At 45.1% G+C, this 27,833-nt stretch overlaps 1 protein-coding gene across 2 annotated transcripts; it reads left to right on the forward strand.

Annotated features, from left to right (window-relative positions):
• The first annotated feature begins 1,155 nt into the window (after positions 1–1,155).
• On the forward strand, positions 1,156–27,822 carry LOC106566637 (proline-rich transmembrane protein 3). 2 transcript variants are annotated; one of them, XM_014134850.2, is made up of 5 exons: positions 1,156–1,440; positions 17,025–17,168; positions 17,261–17,919; positions 18,140–18,433; positions 23,186–27,822. In XM_014134850.2, exons 3-5 carry the CDS (start codon positions 17,364–17,366, stop codon positions 25,195–25,197), a joined length of 2,862 nt encoding a protein of 953 aa, XP_013990325.2. In that variant the 5' UTR covers positions 1,156–1,440; positions 17,025–17,168; positions 17,261–17,363; the 3' UTR covers positions 25,198–27,822. The 2 variants fall into 2 exon arrangements, with proteins under 2 accessions (XP_013990325.2, XP_013990323.2); XM_014134848.2 differs by having other exon boundaries at positions 17,025–17,919.
• The last annotated feature ends 11 nt before the right edge of the window (positions 27,823–27,833 follow it).

Raw genomic sequence — 27,833 nt, forward strand, 5'->3', positions numbered from 1 at the left:
TTCCAATAGCGTAGCCTTTATGTGCTGTGTAGTCACACCCATAGTGCATTGTGGATAGTACATGTACACAGGCCTTGTATCTGGGGTGCAGCAGGACAGATACTGTAGTTCAGCCTGGAGGACTAGAGGAAGGGTGAGGGTCTACTCTTATCACTGTTAAAAAAACTCCCCTGCACTGAATAGAACACTGTTGACACATAGTCCATGGACAGCTTAGATAAACACTGTACAAGGACAGGTGTATGACTACAGGTGTGTGTGTGTGTCATCTGTAACTCCCCTGCTCCTTTAAGCAGTCCCTAGGCTCTTCCTGAATCACCTGGACACACCCATCCTCGGAAGGTTTGAGGGAGAGGGGGGGCTGATAGGGTGGCATGGAGCCAGGGTGCAGAGCTTGGCGCAGGAAAATACCAACGGCCCTGCCTGCCTCTTTCCCTCCATGACTGAAAGAGAGGGGAGGAGGAGGGTAGAGTTTCAACATGAGAACACAGTTTGTTCCAACCCCTTTGTCTCCCCTGGCCTGCACCATTCTCCAACCTGCCTCAGTTGGAAGTTAGACATGACCTCAGGTTGGGGTTCTCTTCACATACAAACAAGCCTTTCTCCTTGTAGCTGGAACAGTTAGGTGTCAAGCCAACTTTCACATGATGTTTTATGACTTCCTAACCACTGGGGTGGCAGCAGCAGCTCATAACTACTGCAACAACCTCTCTGAACTGATGGTCAGAATCGGACAATCCTAGAGGTTAAATAGCTGGCTTCAGAACTATTTTATCACACCTTGTCAATTATCACCCTCAGCATGCAGTCTTACAGTCGCATTACCAGATGCTGATAGCATAAAATACGTAAAAACGGAATATAATTATGAATAATAATTTAAAAAAAGGTTGAAACATAGCCAAAGAAAGACCTGACATTTTATAATTTATTCGAGAGAGAGTGCGCAAGAAGGGGGGAGAGAGTGAAAATCAATATTCTGACTATGAGTGGAAAATAAAAACGTCCGTATTCATCCCATCATGTAAGGCTGGAATCTAAATGTCGGCGAATTTGTTGGTGGGCCCGGGGTCTCCGTGCTTGAGCAGATCAGTTGTGTAATAGTAACCGCTTCGGGCGGTTGGAGGTAATCATGTTGATCCGCATGTGAGCCAGAGAGAGGGAGGGAGGGGAAGGGAGAGAGAGATGGAGCAATTTTAAAGGGGCGTGAGTTTCCGTGCTTGCTCCTGCTGGTTTGGTTTATCGTAGAGAGAACTGGCTGAGGTAGTCTAAGTCAATATCTACAGAAGACTGACTTTCCGTATTTTAGCCTATAGTTTCACCAGAGGTGGAAGCGCGAGACCGGAGGCTGTGGATACGCATCCGTGCCCGCTGCTATATGACCAAGTCATAATCGGATGCAGACGACGTCATATCTGAGGACAGGACATATGAGCGCAGGTAGGTTTTGAATGAAGAAAGGCGAGTATGGGGATAGCCTACATTAAAACTGTATGAACGAAGACGATGCGATAGGCCTGCAGGTTATGAATGATCCATATGTGGCCTGTGCGCTTAAATATATCATATTCATATAGCGTTTTTATTATAAATGTATTATACATTTTGGCCTATGGTGCGCTATGTATGCCATATCCTGTCAATATGAATGAATAAAGTCAGTCGAACTTTAAATATTTATGTGGCTGCTGTATGCAGTCGTTTTTATATTGTTGGTAATCTGTGAGAGGCAAAGAGCAGGTTGGGGACACAGGCTGCTGCGGAAATTCTAAACCAGTTGCGAAAATTGGCAGCATCGTCTATTCTGTAGCCTGTCGTATGGAAAGAACGGGTAGGAAAGACGAGCCTCTCTTCCCAATGATGCGATGATACCAGATAGGCTACAACACCAGACTATTCTCCTCACGACGACCTACTCATGTTTAGTTACATGACATACCCAGGTCCCCAATTTACAATCGGAAAGAGGAGACGGGTTCAGTTTGGACACACGCAATGAGGGGATTATTGAGATCTCGATTCTGGACGTGGACTACGATTATTCAAATGGTTTAGGGTTCGTTGAAAGAGCAAGCAACTCGTTGATGTGCACACAACAAACCCCATTAGTGCTTCTGTGTGTTTAGCCTGCTCATTTGAAAGTGCGCCTGAGGTCTGTCCTCAAACTGGTACGCGTATTGTGTGTTTGTGAGTGTGTTTACGAGGGTTGCCCAACCAAGGCCCGAGGCAGAGGGTTGGTGTATGGGGCCGTTGGAGAATCTAGATTCACCTGTTTCTCATCAGGACTTCAACGACAGTCGCAGTTGAATCCAGCTGAGGGAGGGAGAGAAGGAGGGAGGGAGAGAGGGGGGCGTGCCACTGCGTAACGGGCGGCAAACTGCTCCAAAGAGCTACTGGATTGAACACAGAGCCCTGCCAGACCACTTGGATTGCAAAGAGAAACAAAAACACGTCGATCCACCGACTAGAATAACAGAATGTCAACCCCAAGAACAGCATTTTGCTCCGGGAGGATTTACTGCCTGCTTTGATACCTAGTATTATTTTAGAGAAGGAGGCTTTTAGAAGGGACACGTGCAGACCATACACTCCAGACCACCTTGTAGGTATGGGATATCAAAGCAAACTTAAGAGTTTATCGTTCTGTCATATGTTATGCCAGAGTGGGGTGTGAAGCTGGCAGGATAGTGGGAGGGACATCCTCTCCAGATAGTAAAGTGCACAGGGCAGACAGATCACCCATCAACAGCAGGACAGATAGTTCACATATGGGCAATTCCACAGTAAAAGAGTGATGCTGAGACTTTAAAATTGATGTCAAACAAAAACTAATGATTGAAAATGTAAACAAACCATACAACTGTTACTGTTGAATTGTCCATATCTGACTGACAAAACCTTCAAGAACAAAAAGGCTACCCGACAGAAAACATCACTCACAACCAACCCCAAAACCTACTGACCAAGCACTATGACACACCACAGACAGAACACAGAGCACAGACAGAACACAGAGAGAACACAGAGCACAGACAGAACACAGAGAGAACACAGAGGACAGACAGAACACAGAGAGAACACAGAGCACAGACAGAACACAGAGCATAGACAGAACACAGAGCATAGACAGAACACAGAGCACAGACAGAACACAGAGCAGACAGAACACAGAGCACAGACAGAACACAGAGCAGACAGAACACAGAGCATAGACAGAACACAGAGCAGACAGAGCACAGACAGAACACAGAGCAGACAGAACACAGAGCAGACAGAACACAGAGCAGACAGAACACAGAGCACAGACAGAACACAGAGCAGACAGAACAGAGAACAAAACCTAGAACAAAAAACTGACAGAAGACTGCAAAGTGTGTAGATCACAGAACTTGTGATCTGACATTATGCTGTGGATAGTGTAACATTCTAACATTCTACAGGGAAAGTGATCCATATGGATGACTCGTCAATCAATCAAATGTATTTAGAAAGCCCTTTTTACATCAGCAGTTGTCACCAAGTGCTTATATAGAAACCCAGCCTAAAACTCCGAAGAGCAAGCAATGCAGATGTAGAAGCACAGTGGCTAGGAAAAACTCCTTAGAGAGACAGGAATCTAAGAAGAAACCTAGAGAGGAACCAGGCTCTGAGGGGTGGCCAGTCCTCTTCTGGCTGTGCCGGATGGCGATTATAAGAGTACTTTGGATGGGCAGCCTCCTCAGTATTCCACTACTCTCAGCTCTTATCATCAGTTAAGAGTCTGCCAATCAGGGTGTGTTTTCTGTGTGTGTCTCTGCTCTGTCTGTATTCCAATCTGAACTATAGTGTTGGTATTCACAAATGTGTTTTTGGGGTTCCATGATCCTCTGTATGCTCCGCTCATTAGTGTTACAAAGGCAACCCGTATTTGACCTTTGTGTGTCTGTACGTGTGTTCATGCGTGAGTGGGTGTCAAACTGTAGTTAAAATACCTCCCTGTCAGAGTCAATCTTGGCCTTTGAACTGTGGCCTGTCTCAGAAGAGGCAGAACATCAGAGAAGATGTCTGCCTCCGATGTAGTTGGCTGTCCACCTCATCCAGAGGTCAAAACATGAAGGCAGGAGTCAGATGATTGGTTCTGGAGCCACAATAACAAGCCAATGGACACGTCTTTAAGGCTTTGTCATGTGACCCTTCTGTGTGGTCCAAGTCACATTGGACAGGGTTATAGCCCCGGACAGAGGGTCAGAGTCAACGACCTTTAGTGCATGGCTGAATAGAGGGTTCATGATGGTGTGTCTATAGGTTTAATGGAGTTCCTTTCACCAGGTATTTATGAACTCATTTTGGAGATAACTTATCATGACAGTTATCACAAATACTGCATGTTGTGCTTATCATTGGATCCTTTAAACGCTTAATGTATTTATAACTATATGTTTTCTCATCAAGGTATTGAGACAGAGATAGTGCGCTACAGGTAATCAGAGTTGTTGGGAATAAATGAGTGTGTATGTGTGTGTGTCGGAGGAGGAGGAGGAGGAGGGATGATCTGGTTTGATAGTGAGCGGTTTGTTTACATTCCTGCAAGATGGTGGAATCTTAAGGATCATATCGACCACCTCTTACCTCCTTGACCCCACACATACATACCACAAACACACACACACCCGTCCTCTCACCTACACGGCACTCTTATAGTGTCACGCCTGTGTGTAGGAACGGACCAAGGCGCAGCGTGAGTATCGTTCCACATCTTTTATTTGAATGTGAAACTTTGAAAGACAAACATTAAACAAAACACAAACCGTGACAACACAGGTGCAACATGCACTAACTCAAAAATAATCTCCCACAAACACAGGTGGTAAAAACAACTACTTAAATATGATCCCCAATTAGAGACAATGCTGACCAGCTGCCTCTAATTGGGAATCATACAAAAACCCAACATAAAAAAAGAAACTAGAACACAACATAGATAAAATAAACTAGATAAACCCCTCAGTCACACCCTGACCTACTCTACCATAGAAAATAAGAGCACTCTATGGTCAGGACGTGACATATAGGCCATACATAGGTACCTTAAGCTGAGGGTAATGCAGTAATACTTTAAAGGTCCACTGCAGCCATTTTTATCTCAATATCAAATAATTTCTGTGTAACAATAAAGTACATTACGGTGATTGTTTCAATTAAAATGGTCAAAAATAACTAAATGCAATTTATCAAGCAAGAATTTTGCTAGGACTGTCTGGGAGTGGTCTGAGAAAGGGGTCTAATTGGAGGAGCCTAATGGGAGAGATGTGTAACCTGAAAACTAGCTGTTATTGGCAGAGAGGAGGGCAAACTCTTTGTTATTGGTCTATTAACCTAAATCGAAAAACCCCACTGAGCCAAACAAGCTGAAATTTCAAGCAGTCTTTTAAAACAGATCTTACACTAAATGTGCATTATCATAATTTTCACAATTTCACAGTATTCTTCCAACCTCATATTGTGGAATTACATATAAAACATAGGAGAAATCTAGTTTTTGACTGCACTGCCGCTTTAACTGTTCTGTTGGACTTTGGAACCGCTCAGTGTCCCTCCATGGCATATCTCTCTAGAGTGCTCTATTTCTGTCTCTCTTTCTCTATCTGTTTCTGAGCTATAAACCTCCCCTATTATTCTCACTCTCTCTCCCTTTGTCTCCGCATGTATGCTATCAGTCCATTGATCATTATTTCTCTCTTACCTCTCCTCTCTCTCTGCCCCTCTGTTTCCCACTCTCTCGTTCTTCAGATTGAACTTTATTTTTCTGTCATTCTCCACTGTCGGTCTTCCCGTTCTAAAGTTCTAACGTAATTCAGTCTGACTCTTTAATCCTGTTTATTAGAGGGCCACCTTGACATTCGAGACCCCACAGTCACTCCCATTCACTCACTCACTCACTCACTCACTCACTCACTCACTCACTCACTCACTCACTCACTCACTCACTCACTCACTCACTCACTCACTCACTCAGACACACACACACGCTCACACACACACACGCAGACACACATGCATGAAGGCCAGTATGTCACCGTTCAGACTGGTGCTTGCTGGGGAGAATTCAGCAATCCCTCTGTCCACAAACAGGATAGTGTCTGTTTCTGGAAATATTCACTCAAATTAAGATGCTCAGACTCTCTGAAATCTGGCAAAAATGTGTGTGTGTGTGCAAGAAATATAGAGAAAGAGTTTGTTTGTGTGAGTGTGTGTGTGTGTGTGTGTGCGCATGTATGTCAGTCTGGGCAATGTGTGGGTCAAAAGTGGCTATGAAATGTGGTCATTTCAGTTGAATCTGGAACAGAGATTTCTTTCAGAATTGTAGAGGTATTTTGGCTTGCTATGTTTATGCGGCTTGGTTTAGGTTCAGTTTAGTTTGAGCTTAAGGAATTAACTTTACAGTTCCTGATATTTGCCTGTGGTTTTTGGAAGCCATTCTTTTTTGGAAATAAGGGTTTGCTTTGCACCTGTTTCATTTTTTTGCACCTGGTATTAGTAGAATCGATAGTATTATCATTAGCAGTCTAGTTACGGCAATAGAAGTGTTACAAACAGAGAGAAGTGTAACTTTACTTGTAGTAGTAGTGGTGTCATGCAATATATATCTGTATGTATGGCAATCCTCAGCTTGTTGCATGTTGTTCTACAATATTATATTGTCCTCAGGCCTTCCTGTAGATGGATAAAGACGTTATTGTGAGAGTGACGGCATACCCCCTCCTCCATTCCATTGCCCGCACTTAGTGTTCTTCTGCCTCAAGGGGCAGATCTCAGGATATAAATACCCTCCTCCTCCCTGCACCCATTTGCCCTGTACAGATATTCACAGAAAGACACAAGACACTCACAGATGCTGTAGTATTGTGTGTGTGTGAGCGAGAGAGAGAGAGAGAGAGGGAGAGAGAGGGAGAGAGAGAGAGATTAATGTTGACAGTGATTCAGATAAAGCAGCAGGGTGTTTCTCCTCTCTATGAATCCCGTTTGGCTAAGGGCCCTCAGAGTGTCTTAAATCAGGACCACCGCCTACACACACACACTCACACTGGATGAACTGTGATTGCAGTAGTAAGACTACCATCGAGGGGCAATGTTTTTTTGTAGGCCCATTTTTCAACTGTCAGTTTGTTTAAAGTCAACTGCCAGGTTGCTAGTTTTACCCTGTGATAAGGTGAGATGGCTCAGTTCCACTGTGTTCCAGGCTGCCCAGAGTGACATCTTGACACACACCTCATCAGAACTTTAGAGACTGTACACACTTCTAGCCCCTTCAGAGTTTCTCTATCCCCTCCTGTCTCTGTTACTTTATTTTTCACTCAATCACATACACACAGACTAATTTGCTATGGTCAAGACATACCAGCATCACTGAGTCAGTTTCCCCTGAAACCGTGTCTCTCTGCCGCCCACATTCTCTGCTTCGTTATATCCCTAATGCTCACCTCACCCTCTCCCTCTCCCTCGCTCTCGTTTATTTTCCTTTCTTTCTCCATACTTTCCACTCCCCCTCTCTGTACCTTCCACTGTCTGCTTCGTTATATAGCTATCCATCACCTTTTTCCATGCATCTCTCCCAACCCTCCCAACCCTCCTCCCTCTCTCATTTTCTTCTTCTGTTTATCTCTCTATCTTCACTGCCCTATATCTCCTCCCACAAGAGTACAATACAACCATGTTGAAATAACACCACCAGAACGAGGGAAGGGGGTGAAGGGCGGGGGTAAAACAGAGTGATTCATCGGAGGTGGATTGGCCAACAGAAGGCTGGAGTCTGGGAGAAAGAGATGGTTGATTGGGAGAAAGAAAATAAACAGCAAAACTACTGTGACGAGTTGGAGATGGAGACGTATACCTCTTACTTAATCTCTCTTTCTCCCTCTCTGTTCCTCTCTTTCTCTGTGCTTCTCTCTCACTATCCTACCCTAAATCCATCAATTTCTCTGTCTTTCTTAGTCTCTTTTCTCAGCTTTGTTTAACATCTATATGGGAGTATTTGAGCATCACATGCTATTAGCAAGATCTCAGTTACAGGGACAATCTGTGATTGCTACATGTGTTTTGTGACTTTTAAATTCATGATATATAGCCATTGATTTTATAACGTGTGCGCTGAGAGTTGGGAAGCAAGTTCAGGGAGTAAATAATTTAATAAATGAATGAAACATAATATAAAACAAGAAAACGCGAGCAACGCACAGACATGAAACTGAAACAGAAACAATAACACCTGGGGAAGGAACCAAAGGGAGTGACATAAATAAGGCAGGTAATCAAGGAGGTGATGGAGTCCAGGTGAGTGTCATGAGGCGCTGGTGCGCGTGAAGATTGTGACAGGTGTGCGCAATAATCAGCAGCCTGGTGACCTAGAGGCCGGAGTGGCAGCACACGTGACATATTCTTGTAGAATATAACTTATAAATGCTTCGTGAGCTTAGTTAAACTGTCATACCCCATCAGAACCCCAAATATGAACTTGTTTTACTCTTTGTTAAATAATGTAATTGTAAACAAACACCATATGGTCAAAATTATAATTTTGAAATCATGAATGATTAGTCCTTGCATTTAAATGTTTTTATTAAAACAAACGTAACCTTTATTTAACTAGGCAAATCAGTTATTAAGAACCAATTATTATTTACAATGACGGCCTACCCCAGCCAAACCCTAACCCGGATGACACTGGGCCAATTGTGCGCCGCCCTATGGCCGGTTGTGATACAGCCTGGAATCGAACCAAAGTCTGTAGTGATGCCTCTAGCACTGAGATGCAGTGCCTTAGACCGCTGCGCCACTCGGGAGCAGATAGCTGTCTTTGAATTTGAGAGTGCTTACATTTCTCCAGCCCTATCCCTCAGCTGTTTACTGAAACAGTGGCGGGGTGTCTTTGTTATTGTTTGAACTGCAGATTGCCCCTTTTAAGATTTAAATTCCTCACATGTACCCATAGATTTTCTCACATATGCTCACTCTCCCATGATGGTGCACACACACACACACACACACACACACACACACACACACACACACACACAGTGTCCTTACACATACTTACTCACGTATGTCACTCCCTTAACCACTTCACACATGTGTTGTTCATGAGCATAACACACACATGTCAGGATTAGCGCACATATGTTTGTTCTTCTACATGTGATTTAAGAGAATGAGGCATTGGTATAGAAGTGGAATTAATGACTCATAAGGAGTAGGATGAGGTTGCCCTAGTTACTGATCCGTTTTTTGTTTTCTTCTCTAAGGGTTAATGTTAGGATTTGGTGAGGGTAAGCTGCTCCTAGATCTGTGCCTTGGGTAGTTTATCCCTAGTCTGTGAGTTACAGTAACTGGTTGTGTAGGTAGGGGAGGGGATTTTGAGTTAGTGGATGCCAGAATGAAGGATGGGGGGTGTTTTTGATAAGACCTGTGGGGTGAGCTATTCTGGTCCAGGAGAGCAGCAGGGTGTGCAGGCTTTTGTTTCAGCCCAGCTCTAATTTAATACACCTGCTTAAACCCATCCATTAGTTTGATCAGGTGTGTCGGTGCTGTGTTCCACACCCAGAGGCCCTTGGTACCAGAGCAGCTCACCCCTGGTCTTATGAACATCATCCCCCTCAGTCACTACCTCATCCTCTGACTCAATAGCCCACACCTGGTTAAGACAGACAGACATGATGACTGTATGAGGATTAGACAGACTGACGGCTGTTTTACTATGATTGATAGGATTGTGTGATCATGTACTGTTCACTGTCTTCTACTGCATCGCCTTCAGCCAATGTTACTGCTGTTTATTCAGACCTGGAGTGAATGCACAGAGAAAAAAAGAGAAATAATAGATCAATTATAACACCAGGAATAAATACAAAAGGAATAAATACACCAGGAATAAATACACAATGAGTAACGATAACTTGGTTATATACATGGGGTGCCAGTACCGAGTTGATTTGATATTTTGATGTGCAGGGGTACGAGGTAATTGAGATAGATATTGATATTATACAGTGCTGTGAAAAAGCATTTGCCCTCTTTCTGATTTTCTCATTTTTTTGCATATTTGTGATACTGAATGTTATCAGATCTTAAACCAAAACCTGATATTAGATCAAGGGAACCTGAGTTTACAAATAACAAAATAAATGAATGCTTATTTTATTTATTTAATTAACAAAGTTATGCAACACCCAATTCCCCTGTGTGAAAAGTAATTCCCCCTTACACTCAATAACTGGTTGTGCCACCTTTAGCTGCAATGACTGCAGCCAAACGCTTCCTGTAGTTGTTGATCAGTCTCTCACATCACTGTGGAGGAATTTTGGCCCACTCTTGCATGCGGAACTGCTTTAACTCAGCGACATTTGTGGGTTTTCAAGCATGAACCAATCCTGACACAACATCTCAATTGGGATTAGGTCTGGACTTTGACTAGACCATTCCAAAACTTCAAATGTTTTACTTTTTAACCATTTTCATGTAGACTTGATTGTGTGTTTTGGATCATTGTCTTGCTTCATGACCCTGCTACACTTCAGCTTCAGCTCACCGACGGATGGCCTGACAATCTCCTGTAGAATTCTCTGATACAGAGCAGAATTCATGGTTCCTTCTATTAAGGAAAGTCGTCCAGGTCCTGAGGCAGCAAAGCATCCCCAAACCATCACACTACCACCACCATGCTTGACTGTTGGTATAAGGTTCTTATTGTGGAATGCAGTGTTTGGTTCTTGCCTGGCATAATGGGACCCTTGTCGTCCACAAAGTCATATTTTTGACATCTGTCCATAGAACATTCTTCCAAGAGTCTTGATGATCATCAGGTGCTTCCAGGTGCTTTTTGGCAAACTTGAGTCAACTTTTTGGATGAGATCGGTGCCATTTTGTCAGGCGAAAACGAAACACTGCATTCCTCAAGATGCTCTCAATGTTGCAGCTGTAGAACTTGTTGAGGATTTGAGGGCTCATAGTGAATCTTTTTAGCCTCCTGAGGGGGAAGAGGCGTTGTCGTGCCTTCTTTACAACTGTTGGTGTGTGTGGACCATGATAATTCCTTAGTGATGTGGACACCGAGGAACTTGAAGCTCTCGACCAGCTCCACTACAGATGAGTCGATGTGGATGGGTGCGTGCTCGGCCCTCCGTTTCCTGTAGTCCACGATCAGCTCCTTTGTCTTGCTGACAGTGAGGGAGAGGTTGTTGTCCTGGCACCACACTGTCAGGTCACTGACCTCCTCCCTATAGGCTGTCTCATTGTCAGTGGTGATCAGGCCAACCACCGTTGTGTTGTCAGCAAACTTAATGATGGTGTTGGAATCATGCGCGGCCACGCAGTCGTGGGTGAACAGGGAGTACAGGAGGGGACTAAGCATGCACCCCTGAGGGGCCCCTGTGTTGAGGGTCAGTGTGGCGGATGTGTTGTTGCCAATTCTCACCACTTGGGGGGTGGCCCAACAGGAAGTCCAGGATCCAGTTGCAGAGGGAGTTGTTCAGTCCCTTGGGTCCTGAGCTTAGTGATGAGCTTGGAGGGCACTATGGTGTTGATCGCTGAGCTATAGTCAATGAACATCACTCTCACGTAGGAATTCCTCTTGTCCAGGTGGTTCAGTTGAACAGAGGATGGTGTTAGTAATATAGGTATTGTTACGTCCTGACCTGTATAAGGGGTTATTTGTTATTGTAGTTTGGTCAGGACGTGGCAGGGTGTGTTTGTTTAGTGTTTCGGGGTTTGTTGGGCTATGTTCTGTTTTGAGAGGGGTGTTTGTTTAGTGTTTCAGGGTTTGTTGGGCTATGTTCTAGTATGTCTATTTCTATGTGGTGTTTGTTGGGTTGACCTTCAATTGGAAGCAGCTGCTCCTAGTTGCTTCTAATTGAAGGTCCTATTTAAGAGGGGTGTTTTTTTCTATGGGATTTGTGGGTAGTTGTTCCTTGTATAGTGTTTGTTGCACCTGACAGGACTGTTTAGTTTAGTTCTTTTTTTGTATATGTATTTAGTTGTTTCTCCTTCTTCAAAATAAAAAGATGAGTATACATATTCCCGCTGTGTTTTGGTCCAATCCATACGACAACCGTGACAGGTATAGAGAAACTGTAGAAAGAGGCTGGGAGAGAAAGAAGGAGCCAATGAGAAAGAGAAAAATACAGATAGAGAGATAGTGCTCATCTGCCTTGGAGGAGTGAAACCATCTGTGCTCCTTTGCTCTGATCATTCTGCAGGCTTTCTGCATTATGCAGCTTAAGGTGTGGGCCAAAGTCCGGTCTGTGTGTGTGGGTGTGTGCATTTGCATGTGAGTGTGTGTGTGCACGTACGTGTGGGTCAATGACTCACTGTAACTATACACCACACCACACCCCTCTGTGTGCGTACTGCTGTCGTGCCGCTTGGACCTCTGGGAGAATTCAGTGACATGCCCTCTGAGTCAGCACAGCAGAACAGCTATAAACACCCCTCTACATAGGCATACAAACACACACACACACACACACACACATGCTATACAAAAACTCCTCAATAAAGAAAGAGAGATATTCACACAAAGACCATATCTATGAACCCAAGTACGCCAGTGAGATACAAACATATCCCTATACCTCTGATGCTGTATTGCCCCCTCTAGCTTTGCGTTGCATAATATGTACATGCGTGTATGCTGCTTATGTGGTTGCATGTGTTTTTCTCTGAGAGCTCTACCAAGTTAATGTGTAAATGATATATGCAGAGGTAATCATGTGTGCTCTGCAGAAGTGACATTTTATTCCTAAGACAGTGATGTGTATGTTACCAGGCCCTGAACGTAGTCACTAGCCGTCTACTCATCCCTGCATCTTAGAGGCTGCTGCCCTATGTACATAGACATGGAACACTGGTCACTTTAATAATGGAACACTGGTTACTTTAATAATGTTTACATTCAGTTGAAGTCGGAAGTTTACATACACCTTAGCCAAATACATTTAAACTCAGTTTTTCACAATTCCTGACATTTAATCCTAGTAAAAATTCCCCGTCTTAGGTCAGTTAGGATCACCACTTTATTTTACGAATGTGAAATGTCAGAATAATAGTAGAGAGAATGATTTATTTCAGCTTTTATTTCTTTCATCACATTCCCAGTGGGAATACATACACTCAATTAGTATTTGGTAGCATTGCCTTTAAATTGTTTAACTTGGGTCAAACATTTCGGGTTGCCTTCCACAAGCTTTTTGGTGAAAAAGTTGGGTGAATTTTGGCACATTCCTCCTGACAGAGCTGGTGTAACTGATTCAGGTTTGTAGGCCTCCTTGCTCGCACACATTTTTTCAGTTCTTTTTTCAGGATTGAGGTCAGGGCTTTGTGATGGACACTCGAATACCTTGACTTTGTTGTCCATAAGCCATTTTGCCACAACTTTGGAAGTATGCTTGGGGTCATTGTCCACTTGGAAGACCCATTTGCGACCAAGCTTTAACTTCCTGACTGATGTCTTGAGATGTTGCTTCAATATATCCACATCATTTTCCATCTTCATGAAGCCATCTATTTTGTGATGTGCACCAGTCCCTCCTGCAGAAAAGCACCCCCACAACATGATGCTGCCACCCCCGTGCTTCACGGTTGGGATGGTGTTTTTCAGCTTGCAAGCCTCCCCCTTTTTCCTCCTAACATATTGATGGTCATTATGGCCAAACAGTTCTATTTTTGTTTCATCAGACCAGAGGACATTTCTCCAAAAAGTAATTGACATCAATTACTTTTTGGCTGCCGTTGACGGCAGCCACCCTCCCTTCCCTCCCTTTAGTTTAGGGGATTTATGTTTGTTTTGGGGTAATTTTGTTTTTCTTGTGTGAGGTGCATCCGGGGTCTGCACCTTTGGGGGGGTACTGTCACGTCCTGACCAGTAATAGGGGTTATTTGTTATTGTAGTTTGGTCAGGACGTAGCAGAGGGTATTTGTTTTATGTGGTTCGGGGTGGTGGTTTGTTTAGTAGGGTATTTGATTTATGTATTCCGGGGGTTTTTGGGCACTGTTCTATGTTAGTGTATTTCTATGTTCTGTCTAGTCTTTTGTATTTCTATGTTTTGTTAATTGGGGTTGGACTCTCAATTGGAGGCACTTGTTTTCTAGTTGCCTCTGATTGAGAGTCCTATATATAGGTATGTGTTTGTTGAGTACTTTGTGGGAGATTGTTCTGTGTATAGCCTTGTACCGTACCAGCCTGTGAATAGTCGTTGTGTTTTCTTTGTGTACGTGTTTATTTGGGTTCTCCTTCTTGTCCGAATATAGTAAAGAAGATGAGTGCACATTTCCCCGCTGCGTTTTGGTCTATATCCGACGACAACCGTTACAAGGGGTCACCAACACGGTGCCCGCGGGCACCAGGTCGCCCCCAGGGACCACATGAGTCGCCCGCAGGCCTGATCTAAAAATAGCACAACTCACTAGTGAGCTGCGTCTGAAATGTAATTGTATTCTGTTGCTATTCTTTTTAATCACATTTGCATTTATATATATTTAAAAATGACTATCTTAAAAATATTTTCATTATACATGAGTTTAGATAAGTTTAGGTGAACTCTGACCTACTCTAGTTCAAAGGTCAGTATTGTGCGCATGAAAAAAACAGTGCTCGTGGAGAGTAAGCTAGCGGGCGCAGCGAAGATGGTAGCTGAATGCAGTTTCTTGCCCCAAAAACATGGCAGAAAAAAGGAAGAAAACGTATCGCTTTCACAACGATTGGGAGGAGGAATTAGAAGCAATGATGATAATTGCTAACACTGTACTTAAAGACGAGAAAAATGGAACCGATCTAATCTCCACTCTCTCCGACATCCAACTGGGTGCATCTACGATGGTTAGACGAGTGTCAGCTATGTCTGGTAACTTGGCCGATCAGCTGGACCGTGATCTGGCGAAGTGCAGCTGGTTTAGCATCCAGTGCGACGAGTCCGTGGACAGCAGCAGTATAGCGCAGCTGTTAGTTTTTATCCGGATGGTGTTTGAAGATTTCTCCACAAGAGAAGAACTCCTGACACTACTGCCCTTAAAGACAGCTACGAGGGGAGTTGACATTTATAACACAGTGAAGGAGTTTCTCGTGCAGAAAAAGGTACCATTGGAAAAGCTGGTAGCGGTGACTACAGACGGGGCTCCTTCTATGATCGGCCGACATACAGGTTTCATCGCTCACTGTAAAAGTGACCCAGACTTCCCAAAAAAGGTGCTGCACTTTCCCTCTGTGCAGTCGGTGCTGAAAGACAATGCTTCTGCATCTGAGACATTTGACAAAGTTGCAGAAAAGTACTGTGAAGTCATAAACAGACTTGGGCAAGAGTTTGAGAATAGGTTTTGTGACCTTCATCAGCTTGAGCCATGTGTGTTGTTCATTTCCAATCCTTTCATGAATGTGGACACAACATTCTTTGCTGAGCAACTAAGTGCAACGTTCAACTTGGATGCTGGACAGGTGGAGATTGAAATCATAACATTGCAAAATGACCTCCACCTCAAAGCCTACCAGGCTGCACCAAACTTTTGGTGCCTTGTTGACACAGAGAAGTACAGTGGAGTATGCACAGCAGCTATGAAGGTTGCTAGCCTGTTAGGTTGAACCAATCTCTGTGAATCAGCGTTTTCTGACATGAACTTCAACAAACACAGAACACGCCTCACTGATGCACATCTGAAAGACTCACTCACAATTGCAGTGTCAAGTTACACACCAGATTACAATACACTGGTGAACAGCATGCAATGCCAGTCTTCCCACTAACAAAGAAACAGATACCAGATGTTGTCAGTGGCAACATGGCAGTGCCATGGCGAAGTTGAATTAAAATATTGAAGAATTGTGTTCAATTTAAAAGTGTGTTAAAAAATGCAGCAGATTTGGTCATTAGTTCAAAATGTGACAAGATTTATTTAAAAATAAGTAGATTTTTCTAACATTACATAATTGATAACCTTTTGAAACATAGTGCAACATAGGTCATGATTTGTTAAAAGGGTTTGTCAGTGCCTAGTGAAAATGGGACATTTTTCCTATTAAATGTAGTGATGTAAGTGATCATCTGAAAATGTAACAATTACTGAGATTAAAGTGCTGAATATTGATATCTGTTTTCCACCTTATTGTCATTGTTGATAATTATTGTGAGAAATTATTAACGTGATCAGTGTCTTCACATAGATGAGTATCATTAATCATTATTAATAACGTATAACTAAAGGCAAACTGAGCACATTTGTTATTTCAGAAGAGCGTATCTAACTGGTAGCCCTTCGTATGACTCAGTACCCATGAAGTAGCTCTCAGTTTCAAAAAGGTTGGTGACCCCTGCTCTAGAGTGCCATTTTAGCTGGCAAAGATGGGAGTGGGATGTCCGATTCTCCGCCAAAGAAGAGGCAAGCACTGACTGTCACCAACCAGCGCCAGGACCATGGACAGTTCTTCCACTTGTGTGCCATCAATGGAAACGTCACTATTACCATCACCAACTAGCTTGGTTAGCTCAGGCTCGCCAACCGAAATAGGTGTTGCCTATGTAGGCCTATAAGATATTTATTAAATCGTTATTTATTGAGGTTCTTGTCTCTCACCATCATTGAATCTCTGTTAGCTAGCTACATGCCATTGATTTGTTTAGCATAGCAGCGTCGAATGAATAGAATTATTAGAATTAACAACTGGGTCAAAACATGATAAAATAACTAACAAACAGCCTGCTTGGATAGCAACTTCAGAATAAAAAAACAAATGCACTCATAATATTTGTTATAAAAAAAATGTCATTAATATTTGTATAAATATGTTGGCAACCATTTTATAAAAGAAATAATGCTTTCAAACCCATTAATTATCGTGTGACAACTCCCTCCAAGGGCTGTGTGCCGGCCCTTGGCTTCGCCTCGGGCCTCAGAACAACCCTTGTCGGGAGTGGGCACAAGATAATTCCCACGTTCTCAGGAATTATTGCTTAAATATTCACTGAGTGAACCTCATCCATATCTCTCTGTTCTCTCTGTGTCTACAGAGCTCAGTAAGAGGATGGTGTGACAGACGGACAAACAGACGGCCCGTATAAATCATCACCCTCAACAGCCAGACCATGACCACTGCATCCCTCCTCCTCACCCTCACCTTCCTCCTCTCCTCTCTCCATCCCTCTACCAGCCAGGTGATTGTTAGCTCTTCCTCCTCATCCTCCTCTCTTCCAGACCCTGTCATCAGTACATCCCTCAAACCCAGCTTTCCCTCCTCTCGTCCCAGAGGCCAGAGCGATGTGCCAGTCAGAGTCAACAACAGAGATTGGCCCACAGAGAGAGCAGGTGGGGGACAGGTGGGCTCTGACCTGGGGCAGGTTGGGGAGGAAATGGGCACTAGAACTACAGACCAAAGTCAACCCCTTTCCCCCTCTCAGAAACTCAACAGTGTATCAACCCAAAGCCAGTCTACTTCTGTTGAGGCTTGGACAGGTACTATGGTAACCGCAGAGCCAAGTGGAGTTTCATCTGCAAAGGGACCAACGGCTCTCCCACCCACCAAATCCTCAGGTGATGAACGATTAACATCAAGGGGCAGGACTTCTGATGGACCAATCATACCGGAGGATTTGGATGACTGGCCGGCAACTGGATCAGGAAGTGAACTTGTCCCTACAGTGATTGTGAAGGAGGAGTCACTGGTTGCGTTGACTACACTAGATGAGATGCCACAGTTCCGACCACAGGCTCAGACAGAGTTCAGCAGAGGTCTGGTATCCAAGATGGCCGAAGCTCAGACTACCCCGACGGTCAGCCTCACTGTGCAACCCCACCTCTCTGGGCTGACAACAGCCAATAGGATCCTCTCCACACAGTCACCTGACATTAGAGTGACAGCCGTACCTGTGGTGACACAGCCAACCTTCATTGGAGGAGTAGTTACAGGTGAGTAACTAAAGGGTAACTAATATGATGTTTATGAGGAATATGTTTCAACCTATGAGTGGTGGAGTAATATGCCTTCATCCACAACTGGAGCTTGAGTACTATGCTATAACCACTGAGTTCTTTATCATGTTGTTACAACTCTTTAAGTAGTATTTGAGTGACATTAGTGTTGTTGTCAGCAGAAAGGCTGCTTCATATCTTTTGACTCTTTCTTCAGGTAATATGACAGATAATGCCACTACGCCAACAGACAGACCAATAGCAGGACAGACCCCCACTGTGACATCACCGTTACCCAGACCCATCACCCCTGGCTCCACCAATCAACAGCCAAATTCTGTGATGCCTCAAGGAACCACAACACTAGGAGTGACCACCACAACTACAACCAATAAGACGGCAACAAAAGCAGAACCCAGAAGTACTTCCTCAAGCACAACCAATCAACCGAAAAAGGCAACTGAACCAGAAAGAACTACAACAAGTACCACCAAACAGTCGACCACGACAGGTAGAGAGAGGAGGCTTTGGGGTGTTGTAGTTTCCTGGGTGGAAAACAATGGCAGCTGTGACTGCGCCTAAGTTTCCTTTTCCTATGAGGATTTAAAGTGGAATTATTTATGCAGCTGGAGTTTTTCCTGGAAGTCCCTGGAACAGGCTCAAAGGAGGGAAGAGGCAGAGACAGAGTGGGCGAGAGAGGGCGGGATGGAAAGTGGAGGAGAAGGTGTGCAGGGTAGACTCAGGCAAGAAAATATGCACAGGAGTAGAGAAAGGGAGAGATGGACAGAGAGAAGAGGATGGAAACAATGTAGAGTAGAGGAAAGAAGAAAACAAGAAAGAGATAAAAGATGAAAGAGTGACGCTGAGAGTTTGAACGATAGAAGGCAATAGGGAGGACAGAGAAGAGTAAGGAAGTAGTGAGTGAAAGAGAAAGTGAGGCAGGAGGAGAGGTGGGGCAGAGAAAGTACACAGGGTGAATAATGTAAACCAGATGGATGGAGAGAGTGATGGAGGAAGGAGAGAAGTGGGAGAGAGGGAAAGCAGACAGAGAAGGAAAAGCGTCACATGGGGTATATGAATCGGTCAGTTAGATACCATCGGGAGTCGGTCTCTTAGATACCATCGGGAGTCGGTCTCTTAGATACCATCTGGAGTCTGTCACTTAGATACCATCTGGAGTCGGTCACTTAGATACCATCTGGAGTCGGTCACTTAGATACCATCTGGAGTCGGTCACTTAGATACCATCTGGAGTCGGTCACTTAGATACCATCTGGAGTCGGTCACTTAGATACCATCGGGAGTCTGTCACTTAGATACCATCTGGAGTCGGTCACTTAGATACCATCAGGAGTCGGTCACTTAGATACCATCTGGAGTCTGTCACTTAGATACCATCAGGAGTCGGTCACTTAGATACCATCTGGAGTCTGTCACTTAGATACCATCAGGAGTCGGTCACTTAGATACCATCTGGAGTCGGTCACTTAGATACCATCTGGAGTCGGTCACTTAGATACCATCTGGAGTCGGTCACTTAGATACCATCGGGAGTCGGTCTCTTAGATACCATCGGGAGTCTGTCACTTAGATACCATCTGGAGTCGGTCACTTAGATACCATCAGGAGTCGGTCACTTAGATACCATCAGGAGTCGGTCACTTAGATACCATCTGGAGTCGGTCACTTAGATACCATCGGGAGTCGGTCTCTTAGATACCATCAGGAGTCGGTCACTTAGATACCATCAGGAGTCGGTCACTTAGATACCATCTGGAGTCGGTCACTTAGATACCATCAGGAGTCGGTCTCTTAGATACCATCTGGAGTCGGTCACTTAGATACCATCTGGAGTCGGTCACTTAGATACCATCTGGAGTCGGTCACTTAGATACCATCTGGAGTCGGTCACTTAGATACCATCTGGAGTCGGTCACTTAGATACCATCAGGAGTCGGTCACTTAGATACCATCGGGAGTCAGTCTCTTAGATACCATCAGGACAAACATTTGAGCCACATTTAAACAACCCTCCATTTGGTCTGCCAGGAGTGTACTGAAACTGAATGATTTTGTGTGTATTGGCAAGTGTGTTGATCTCGTTAGTGTGTCAGAACACGTGTGTGCGTGTGTGCAACACTTGGGTTTGTGTGTTACAGGGTGGGGACGTCCAAGTGCCTCCAGCTGTGAAATGTGATCAGCACATCTGGGACGTGTCTGAGTCCTGCTGCTTAGGGAGTGTAGTTTGGAGAAGGAAATTACACACATGTGAGAGGGTGTGTGAGTGTATGTTTGCGTATGTGTGACCATTTGTGTGTGTGCTTTTTCCTGAGTAGGTGTGAGAGTTAGCGTATGTACGTTTGAGGCAAATATTGTGTTTGATAGACGAGAGAGAGAGACTCTGTATTTGGCAATGTTAACATATGTTTCCCGTGCCAATAAAGCTTTTAAATTGAAAATTGAAATTGAATTGAAAGAGAGTGAGAGACAGAGAGAGAGAGAGAGAAAGAATAGAGAGAGAAAAAGTGAGAGTGCTTTGGAGAGAGAGAGAAAGAGGGAGAAAAAGAGAGAGAAAAAGAGAGAGAGAGAGATAGAGCCAGGACATGTAACACATTTTGGAGTCAGCCATCAGTCAGTCAGTGTGTCAGGTTTATAGTGTGTTCTTCAGGGTGAGTTAGGAGCTCAAAGAGCTCTGAGTGTTCTCTGTCAAACTTTTACTTCAGATGATTCTGTTCCATCATTGATCACCATTAATTTCTTTCTCCAGGTGTGTGCGTGTGTGCGTGCGCGTGCGCGTGTGCGTGCGCGTATGCGTGCGCGTGTGCGTGCGCGCTTGTCTTTAAAGAGGGTTGGGGGAGACAGAGAGAATGTACGTTTACAAATTGTCTTGGATTAATGTTTAACCAAACCTAATACATTTCCAGTTTGGGCAGTATAAGTTGTGGTATGTTATAGTAGTTCACCCTCTCAGTGTTATCTTAGTGCTAAAGCTCTGGCTGTTGGAGGTGATGAATGGGATTGTGATTGGAGTGTTGTTGGCTTTAAGGTGGAGCGCGCTGGGATCTTTGTTCATTTCATTGTTTTGCCTTGAAATGCAGAAAGTGTGTTGTGTGTGTGTGTGTGTGTGTGTGTGTGTGTGTGTGTGTGTGTGTGTGTGTGTGTGTGTGTGTGTGTGTGTGTGTGTGTGTGTGTGTGTGTGTGTGTGTGTGTGTGTGTGTGTGTGTGAGAGAGAGTGAGATTGACAGAGAAGGGAGGGGGAACAGTCATATGTAGATAACTGATTTATTCCACGTGACAGGTCTTTGATGGTCTCAGTATGTGTCATGTGCTTCATGCAGTTTTCCACAGATATATCAATGTACTATATGTTTTTTATATTATGTAAAGAGATGTTCTCATCAATTACATCATCTAGTAGTGAGCAGTAAGCTCCAATTAAAATACATTATATAAATGGTGTGTGTGGTGTGTGTGTCTGAAATGCGAGTGTGTGTGATGCCCGCACCACTTTGATGCGTGTTATCTAATCTGTGCTCCAGACTCGACCTGTGGAGAGGAGGTACTCTGTATCCAGGTTAAGTCGGTAGACCCCATGCTGGGCCCTGCTGGGAGGTGCCTTATGTAAGAGCTGATGACTGTCAACAAACACCTACTATCTACCCTCCACACACATACACTACATGACCAAAAGTATGTGGGCACCTGCTCTTAGAACATCTTATTCCAAAATCATGAGCATTAATATGGAGTTGGTCCCACCTTTGCTGCTGTAACAGCCTCCACTATTCTGGGAAGGCTTTTCACTAGATGTTGGAACATTGCTACGGGGACGCAGTTGGCATTCAAATTTATACCAAAGGTGTTCAATTGGGTTGAAGTCAGGGCTCTGCGCAGGCCAGTCAAGTTCTTCCACACCGATTTCGACAAACCATTTCTGTATGGACCTTGCTTTGTGCACAGGAAGCATTGTCATTCTGAAACAGGAAAGGGCCTTCCCAAACTGTTGTCACAAAGTTGGAAGCACAGAATTGTCTAGAATGTCATTATATGCTGTAGCGTTAAGATTTCCCTTCACTGGAACAAAGGGGTCTAGCCCAAACCATGAAAAACAGCCCCAGAACATTATTCCTCCTCCACCAAACTTTACAGTCGGTACTGTACATTGGGGCATCCACTAAACCCAGATTTGTCTGTTGGACTGCCAGATGGTTAAGCGTGATTCATCGCTCCAGAGAACGCATTTCCACTGCTCCAGAGTCCAATGGCGGCGAGGTTTACACTACTCCAGCCGACGCTTGGCATTGCGAATGATGATCTTAGGCTTGTGTGCGGCTGCTCGGCCATGAAGCTCCTGACTAACAGTTATTGTGCTGAACTTGCTTCCAGAGGCAGTTTGGAACTCGGTAGTGAGTGTTGCAACCCAGGACAGAGGATTTTTAAGCTCTATGCCCTTAAGCGCTCGTTCTCTGAGCTTGTGTGGCCTACCACTTCGCGGCTGAGCCGTTGTTGCTCCTAGCCATTTCCACTTCACAATAACACAATTTAAAGTTTAGCAGGGCAGAAATTTGACGAACTGACTTGTTGGAAAGGTGGCATCCTATGACTTTGCCATGTTGAAAGTCACTGAGCTCTTCAGTAAGGCCATTCTACTGCCAATGTTTGTCTACGGAGATTGCATCGCTGTGTGCTCAATTTATTTTATACACCTGTCAGCAACAAGTGTGGCTGAAATAGCCGAATCCACTCAGTTGAAGGGGTGTTCACATACTTTGTATATGAAGTGTATATCAACATACTATCTACCTGCCACACACTCTATCGGGTGAAGAGGAGGAGCAGAGAGGGGTGATAACGAGAGAGAGAGAGACATACTTTACTATTTGGAATGTAGGTGAGACTTGTGTGAGGTTGAGAGGGGTAAACTATTTCACAATTGCCCTATGTGATTTTTGCCCTCATTGGAGAGAAAAAAACTGTGGAGTTGTCCTTTGGCCTGATATGAGAATAGGTCATAATAATCAACTCCCTTTGGGTTATTTGCTGCCTTGTGGAAGAGAACCTGCTGCGCTTTCAATACACTTCTCATAGGAAATTAGCCTACTCTAGTGGGGTAGATTTTCCACTGTATGTGTCCACTTGTTATAGCTAGGTTCTGCTCTGTTAAAGAAAATAGTTTTTTTATTATTATTGTCAATCATTCCAGTCAGATGTTTTGGGAAAGTTCAATATGATTCATTAACATAATTTCTCTCTCTGCCTCCAGGGACGACCCCTCTCCTCATCACTCCTACTCTACACATTGTCAGAGGGCGGTACGTCCCCAAAAATGACAGCCGTCTAGCACAGAGGAACCACTCCATCCCCGTGGGACGCCCTCGCCTCCCCCCATCCTCAGCTCCCTCTCCCAGCTCCTTCCCCTCCCCCAACGGCACCTCTCTGCTGTGGGATGACCTGAGCAGGACGCTGTCCTTCGCCTGGGAGCTCCATGTCTACGGCTCGGCTTGCCTCTTCCTGCTCCTCCTGGCTGGAGCCGCCCTGGGCCTGGCCCTATCCCCCAGCATGCACTGCCCTCACCGCGGTGCCCTGACCCTGGCTAATGCCCTCCTCCTCCTGGTGGGCGCAGCAAGAGCAGCCCTGTTCATGATTGACCCCTACGGAACAAGGAAGATTCTTCCCCGGCCTGCGGTGACTGCTCTCTATAACCTCCCTCTACCGTTACTGGTGTGGGCGCAGGCTGCCCTGGCTCTGCTGGCCATGAAGGGGACAGGAGTGAGTCTGTTGCCCTCTGCTCTGGAGCGCCCTCCTCTGGTAGCTGTATTGGCTGTGTTACAGTGCACTCTGCTTCTGGCTGCTGACCTACTCTCCCCAGCCCTGTCCCCAGCCGTGCCTGTCACCCTGCAGTCCCTGTCTCTCTGCTGGGGCCTGGCTCTCTGTCTGGGCTACCTGTGCTACGTCTTCCCCCGCCTCCGCCATCCCACTGCCCAGCCACCTGTCCTAGAGGAGGGGAGGGCAGTTAAAGCCTGGCCGGGGCGTAGGGGGGCAGGGTTGGTGCTGGGTCGTGTGCTGGCAGTGTGTGCCCTCCTGGGGGTGCTGTGCTGTGGCCTCCATGTCCACTCCACCCTGTGGCTATACGGGATGTTGGGGGACTGGAGGCGCTTCTGCTGGGGCTGGTGGCTGGTGCACTTCTGGGCCCGACTGTTGGAGCTGGCCTGGGCCTTTTCTCTCCTCCTATTGGGATCCTGGGTGTTCTGGAGGCCCCGGGGGGCCCGAGACAGAGGAGATGGGGGAGCAGGGGAGGGCAGGGCGGGAGGAGATCTCCCCTCCCCTGGACATTCCTCTGGGTCGACACACAAACACACCTGCTGGGCCAAGATAGTCCAGAGCCTGACGGGAAAGCCCTGTGGGAAGTCAGAAAGTAACGGAGTGGGAGGATCAGTAGGAGGAGGGGCAGGGGAGCTGCCTAATAACTGGGCGGGGCAGGAACGCTCAGGGGCAGACATCAGTAAGAGCCTGATCAGAAACCGTGAGGCTCCACCCTCACAGCCGCGCTGTGTCAAGGACAGCAACCGAGGCCGCAACCAGAGGGGCAGGTCTGCAGAAAGGGGTATGTCTGACGGGTCCACAGGGTCACTGCTGCGGCTGCAGCCGTTAGGCCGGCCACTACAGCACTCTCAGAGCGGCAGCCTGGAGCAGGAGAAAGAGTCAGGGGTGTCTCTGTATGATTTTGACCTGCGACCCCCCTCCCCCATTGACCTGGGCCGCAGCATCGATGAGGCCCTGCACCGTGAGCACCTCCTCCATGGGGGCAGCTTGTTCCAGCCCCTGTGTGCCCCCTCACCCACTCCTTCACCGGGCTCAGCTGTCAGCCAGGGGGGGCCCTGGCTCCGCAGGAACAGCGACCCCCAGATCTCTGACAGCAGCGAGGACCGCTCAGCCCGTACAGAGTTCTCCGTGCCACTGGGGGGCAGTGTGCTCAGCAGTGTTCCCAGCAGGCAGGTCACTGCTCCTCCCACGCCCTCTCACCAGGGGCATCGCTGGGCCGGGGATGCGGCGGTCAGTGTCCCCTCCTCAGTGTCCTGTCCCGTTTCCCTGCGCCCCTCTAGAACCTCCACGGGACATCTCGGGAACGAGGGAGGAGACGACACGAGGCCGTTCCTCACCCCAGACTCTGAGACACAGAGTGGGAGGGCAGGCAGGGAGGATGGGAAGAGCTACCTGGAGGTCAGCAGGCAGGATGACTCAGCCAGCGTCAGCAGTGAGATTATTAACCTCTGAACCCTCAACTCCAACCCAGGACATCTGGACCAATGACCAAGCCCCCCCAAAAAACATCAAGAACCAAACTTACGTAATACCTTAACTCTTAGGTGATAACTTTAACTATATCTTGTCAACTAGATAGACTTTATTATAAACATTGACTCAACTACATTCAGACTGCCATGTGAATCATGGACAGAGGACTTATTTTAAGATACTGAGGGAAAATACAGAAAAGCTTCCCCTGACTAAAACAGTCGTCTTATATGGGACATTATCCAGTGTTTGCTCTAAATCAGAGTGGTTCAAAGGCTGCTAACCGGAATCAGATTCTGTGGCATAGAGCACATGTTCAAACAACAGAACACACACACACTCATGCCTACAGATTCACACCTGTGTACCTTTGACTAACTCGCTACATTTCAAGCATCACATACTGCAGCACATACATTCACTTTTTGTAACACTTCTGTTTAAGGTGGTCTTGAGAGAACAGAGGAATGGGCACAGGATTCATATTGATGACAACCCAGGGATTCCTTAAAATATCTATTGGTCATCCCTATAATTCCCTCTGAGGATCCATTGCTTAGATACCATGTTTTATGGATGTATGTAAAATATGAACGTGGTAGCTCCTACTTTTATGAAAGCCATTGTGCTTCCTGTGAAAATGTCTTTATATGAATTTATTGACTTTGTTTGCGTTGATAGTATTAATCTGCTGTCCTTGATATTTCAACTTGATGCATACATACGTTAATGTGTTTTTTGGGATATGTGCCATAAACATTGATCATGTCGGTGGTTATTTTGATGTTATGCTTCAAAATACATTAATAACGCATTACCTGACTGACAATGGTGTCTTTCCGTAGTTCCTCTAGCAGGAAAGTAGCGTAGAAGTCAACACTCCAAAAACATAGGATTGCTAGTTATCGGCTCATAATTGCGTTGCTGTTTCAGTACATTCTGCCTTGTATGTAAATGTGATGTTTATTACATAAGGAAAACAACCTCATAGAGATACTACTGCAGGAAGGAAGTTGACCTGTGTAGCTGTGGCTGATGCCTGGAGCTCTAGCTAAAATAGTTCCTGCTAAAACTAGACATTCTAAGACATTTTTGTTTGAATGTGACGCGGGTACATTTCGCCTGCTGATTCTGGTACATTCTATCATCACGGTCCGTCAAAGGATATGACTGCATTTTAACATTCAATAATACTGGCAACAGTGTAAACATACCCACAACATTTTATCAGTTGCAGCATATCAGTGTATACCGTGGACTTGAGTTATTTTTAGCTGTACTCATTGCTCCACGCAGTTAAGCTGTGTTGCATTATACAACGCTGACCTACTGTGAAGCACAACGCTCCTGTACTATAGTAGTACTTTACAGACATCTATAAGCCTAGACCTGAGCACTCTAGACTGAAGTATTTTTATTACAGGAAAAATCACAAGTATATTATGTAACATAAGAAGGTATGTAAATGCTGTTCTTTTTTTCTGTTTGTAAATAAAGGTATTTACTGTGAGGACAATCTAAAGTGGTCTTGCTGAGGTCTCTGAAGTATAGAACAGTTGTCTACTAAGAGAGTGATAAATGGCGCTGGCTTGGGGAGGAATATTGGAAACAGTGACTGTCCAGCCCTAATTTATGATGTTCAGGGCTCTGTTCAGGATAGAAGTGTTGAAAAAGGTTTCACAACAGTACCTGGAACTGCTACAATGGTTAGTGTTTAATGTTTAGGGGTTAAAGAGCAGTGGCAATGGCACGTCCTCATTTGGAGCTGCATCATTTCAAAACAGTTCAAAACTGTCCAGTGATCTTGAATGGAGCTCAGAAGTCAACCCCATATTTCCACTTGAGACCCGGGTTGAGTAAAATAGGCACAAAATGAGAGAACATGTTTTGAAAGGGAGTGAAATGGGGAGGTACTACCGGAAGCCGTCCAATAAGAAACTCATACATTTTTTCTGTTTCAAAATCCTTCCAAACGTGTCCTACTGAACCCAACCCGGGTCCTTGTGTGACAAGATCTCATGTTTCCTGTTTCCTGCCTTCCTCAGGGTCAGTGCAGTCTCTCCCTGTGATGTGAAATGCTTGACTTGTGTGGTATTTACAGTACAGTACAGTACAATAGGATTCTGTTGTTGTCTACATTTCAATGACCCTGTCTGATTTCAGTGTACTTTGCAGTTTCTCTCGAGGTACTGTAGAATCATCCTTATAACCACAGGTCCAGGATCAGATTACCCTACCTCCAATTCTATCCTTAACCATTAGGGTGGGTGAAGAATATTTGACCCTGTATTAGTGATCTGGGGCAACGTCTGCCTCCTTTATTTCATTTTGGGTTTGAGTTGGGAGGACCTTCATCAGTGACTGACAGTTGTGGGGATGTTTGTGGTGTTTCCTCCACCAACGCGGTATGTGCCATACTACAGTAAACCAATCCGTTCTCCTCTCCATACAGTATTACAGTGCAGAGGTACAGTAGTAGAGATTAAAACATTCATTTAATTCATTTGCTCATTGACTCTGTTTATATATGAAGTTGTATTATATTTGTGATGCGACCTCGTATCTGGTTTAAAAAAAAACATGAGAAATAAAATAGAAAATTGATATCAGGTGTT

This window comes from Salmo salar, chromosome ssa13 (genome assembly GCF_905237065.1).
Source record: "Salmo salar chromosome ssa13, Ssal_v3.1, whole genome shotgun sequence".
Taxonomy (NCBI): Eukaryota; Metazoa; Chordata; class Actinopteri; order Salmoniformes; family Salmonidae; genus Salmo; species Salmo salar.

What these genes read in the sequence shown, in the direction of transcription:
- LOC106566637 (XM_014134848.2), top strand. Translation starts at nt 17,100, where the DNA reads ATGACCACTGCATCCCTCCTCCTCACCCTCACCTTCCTCCTCTCCTCT. An exon ending in CATTGGAGGAGTAGTTACAG is followed by an intron (nt 17,920 to 18,139) that starts GTGAGTAACTAA and finishes CTCTTTCTTCAG; the next exon opens with GTAATATGACAGATAATGCC. An exon ending in CAAACAGTCGACCACGACAG is followed by an intron (nt 18,434 to 23,185) that starts GTAGAGAGAGGA and finishes CTCTGCCTCCAG; the next exon opens with GGACGACCCCTCTCCTCATC.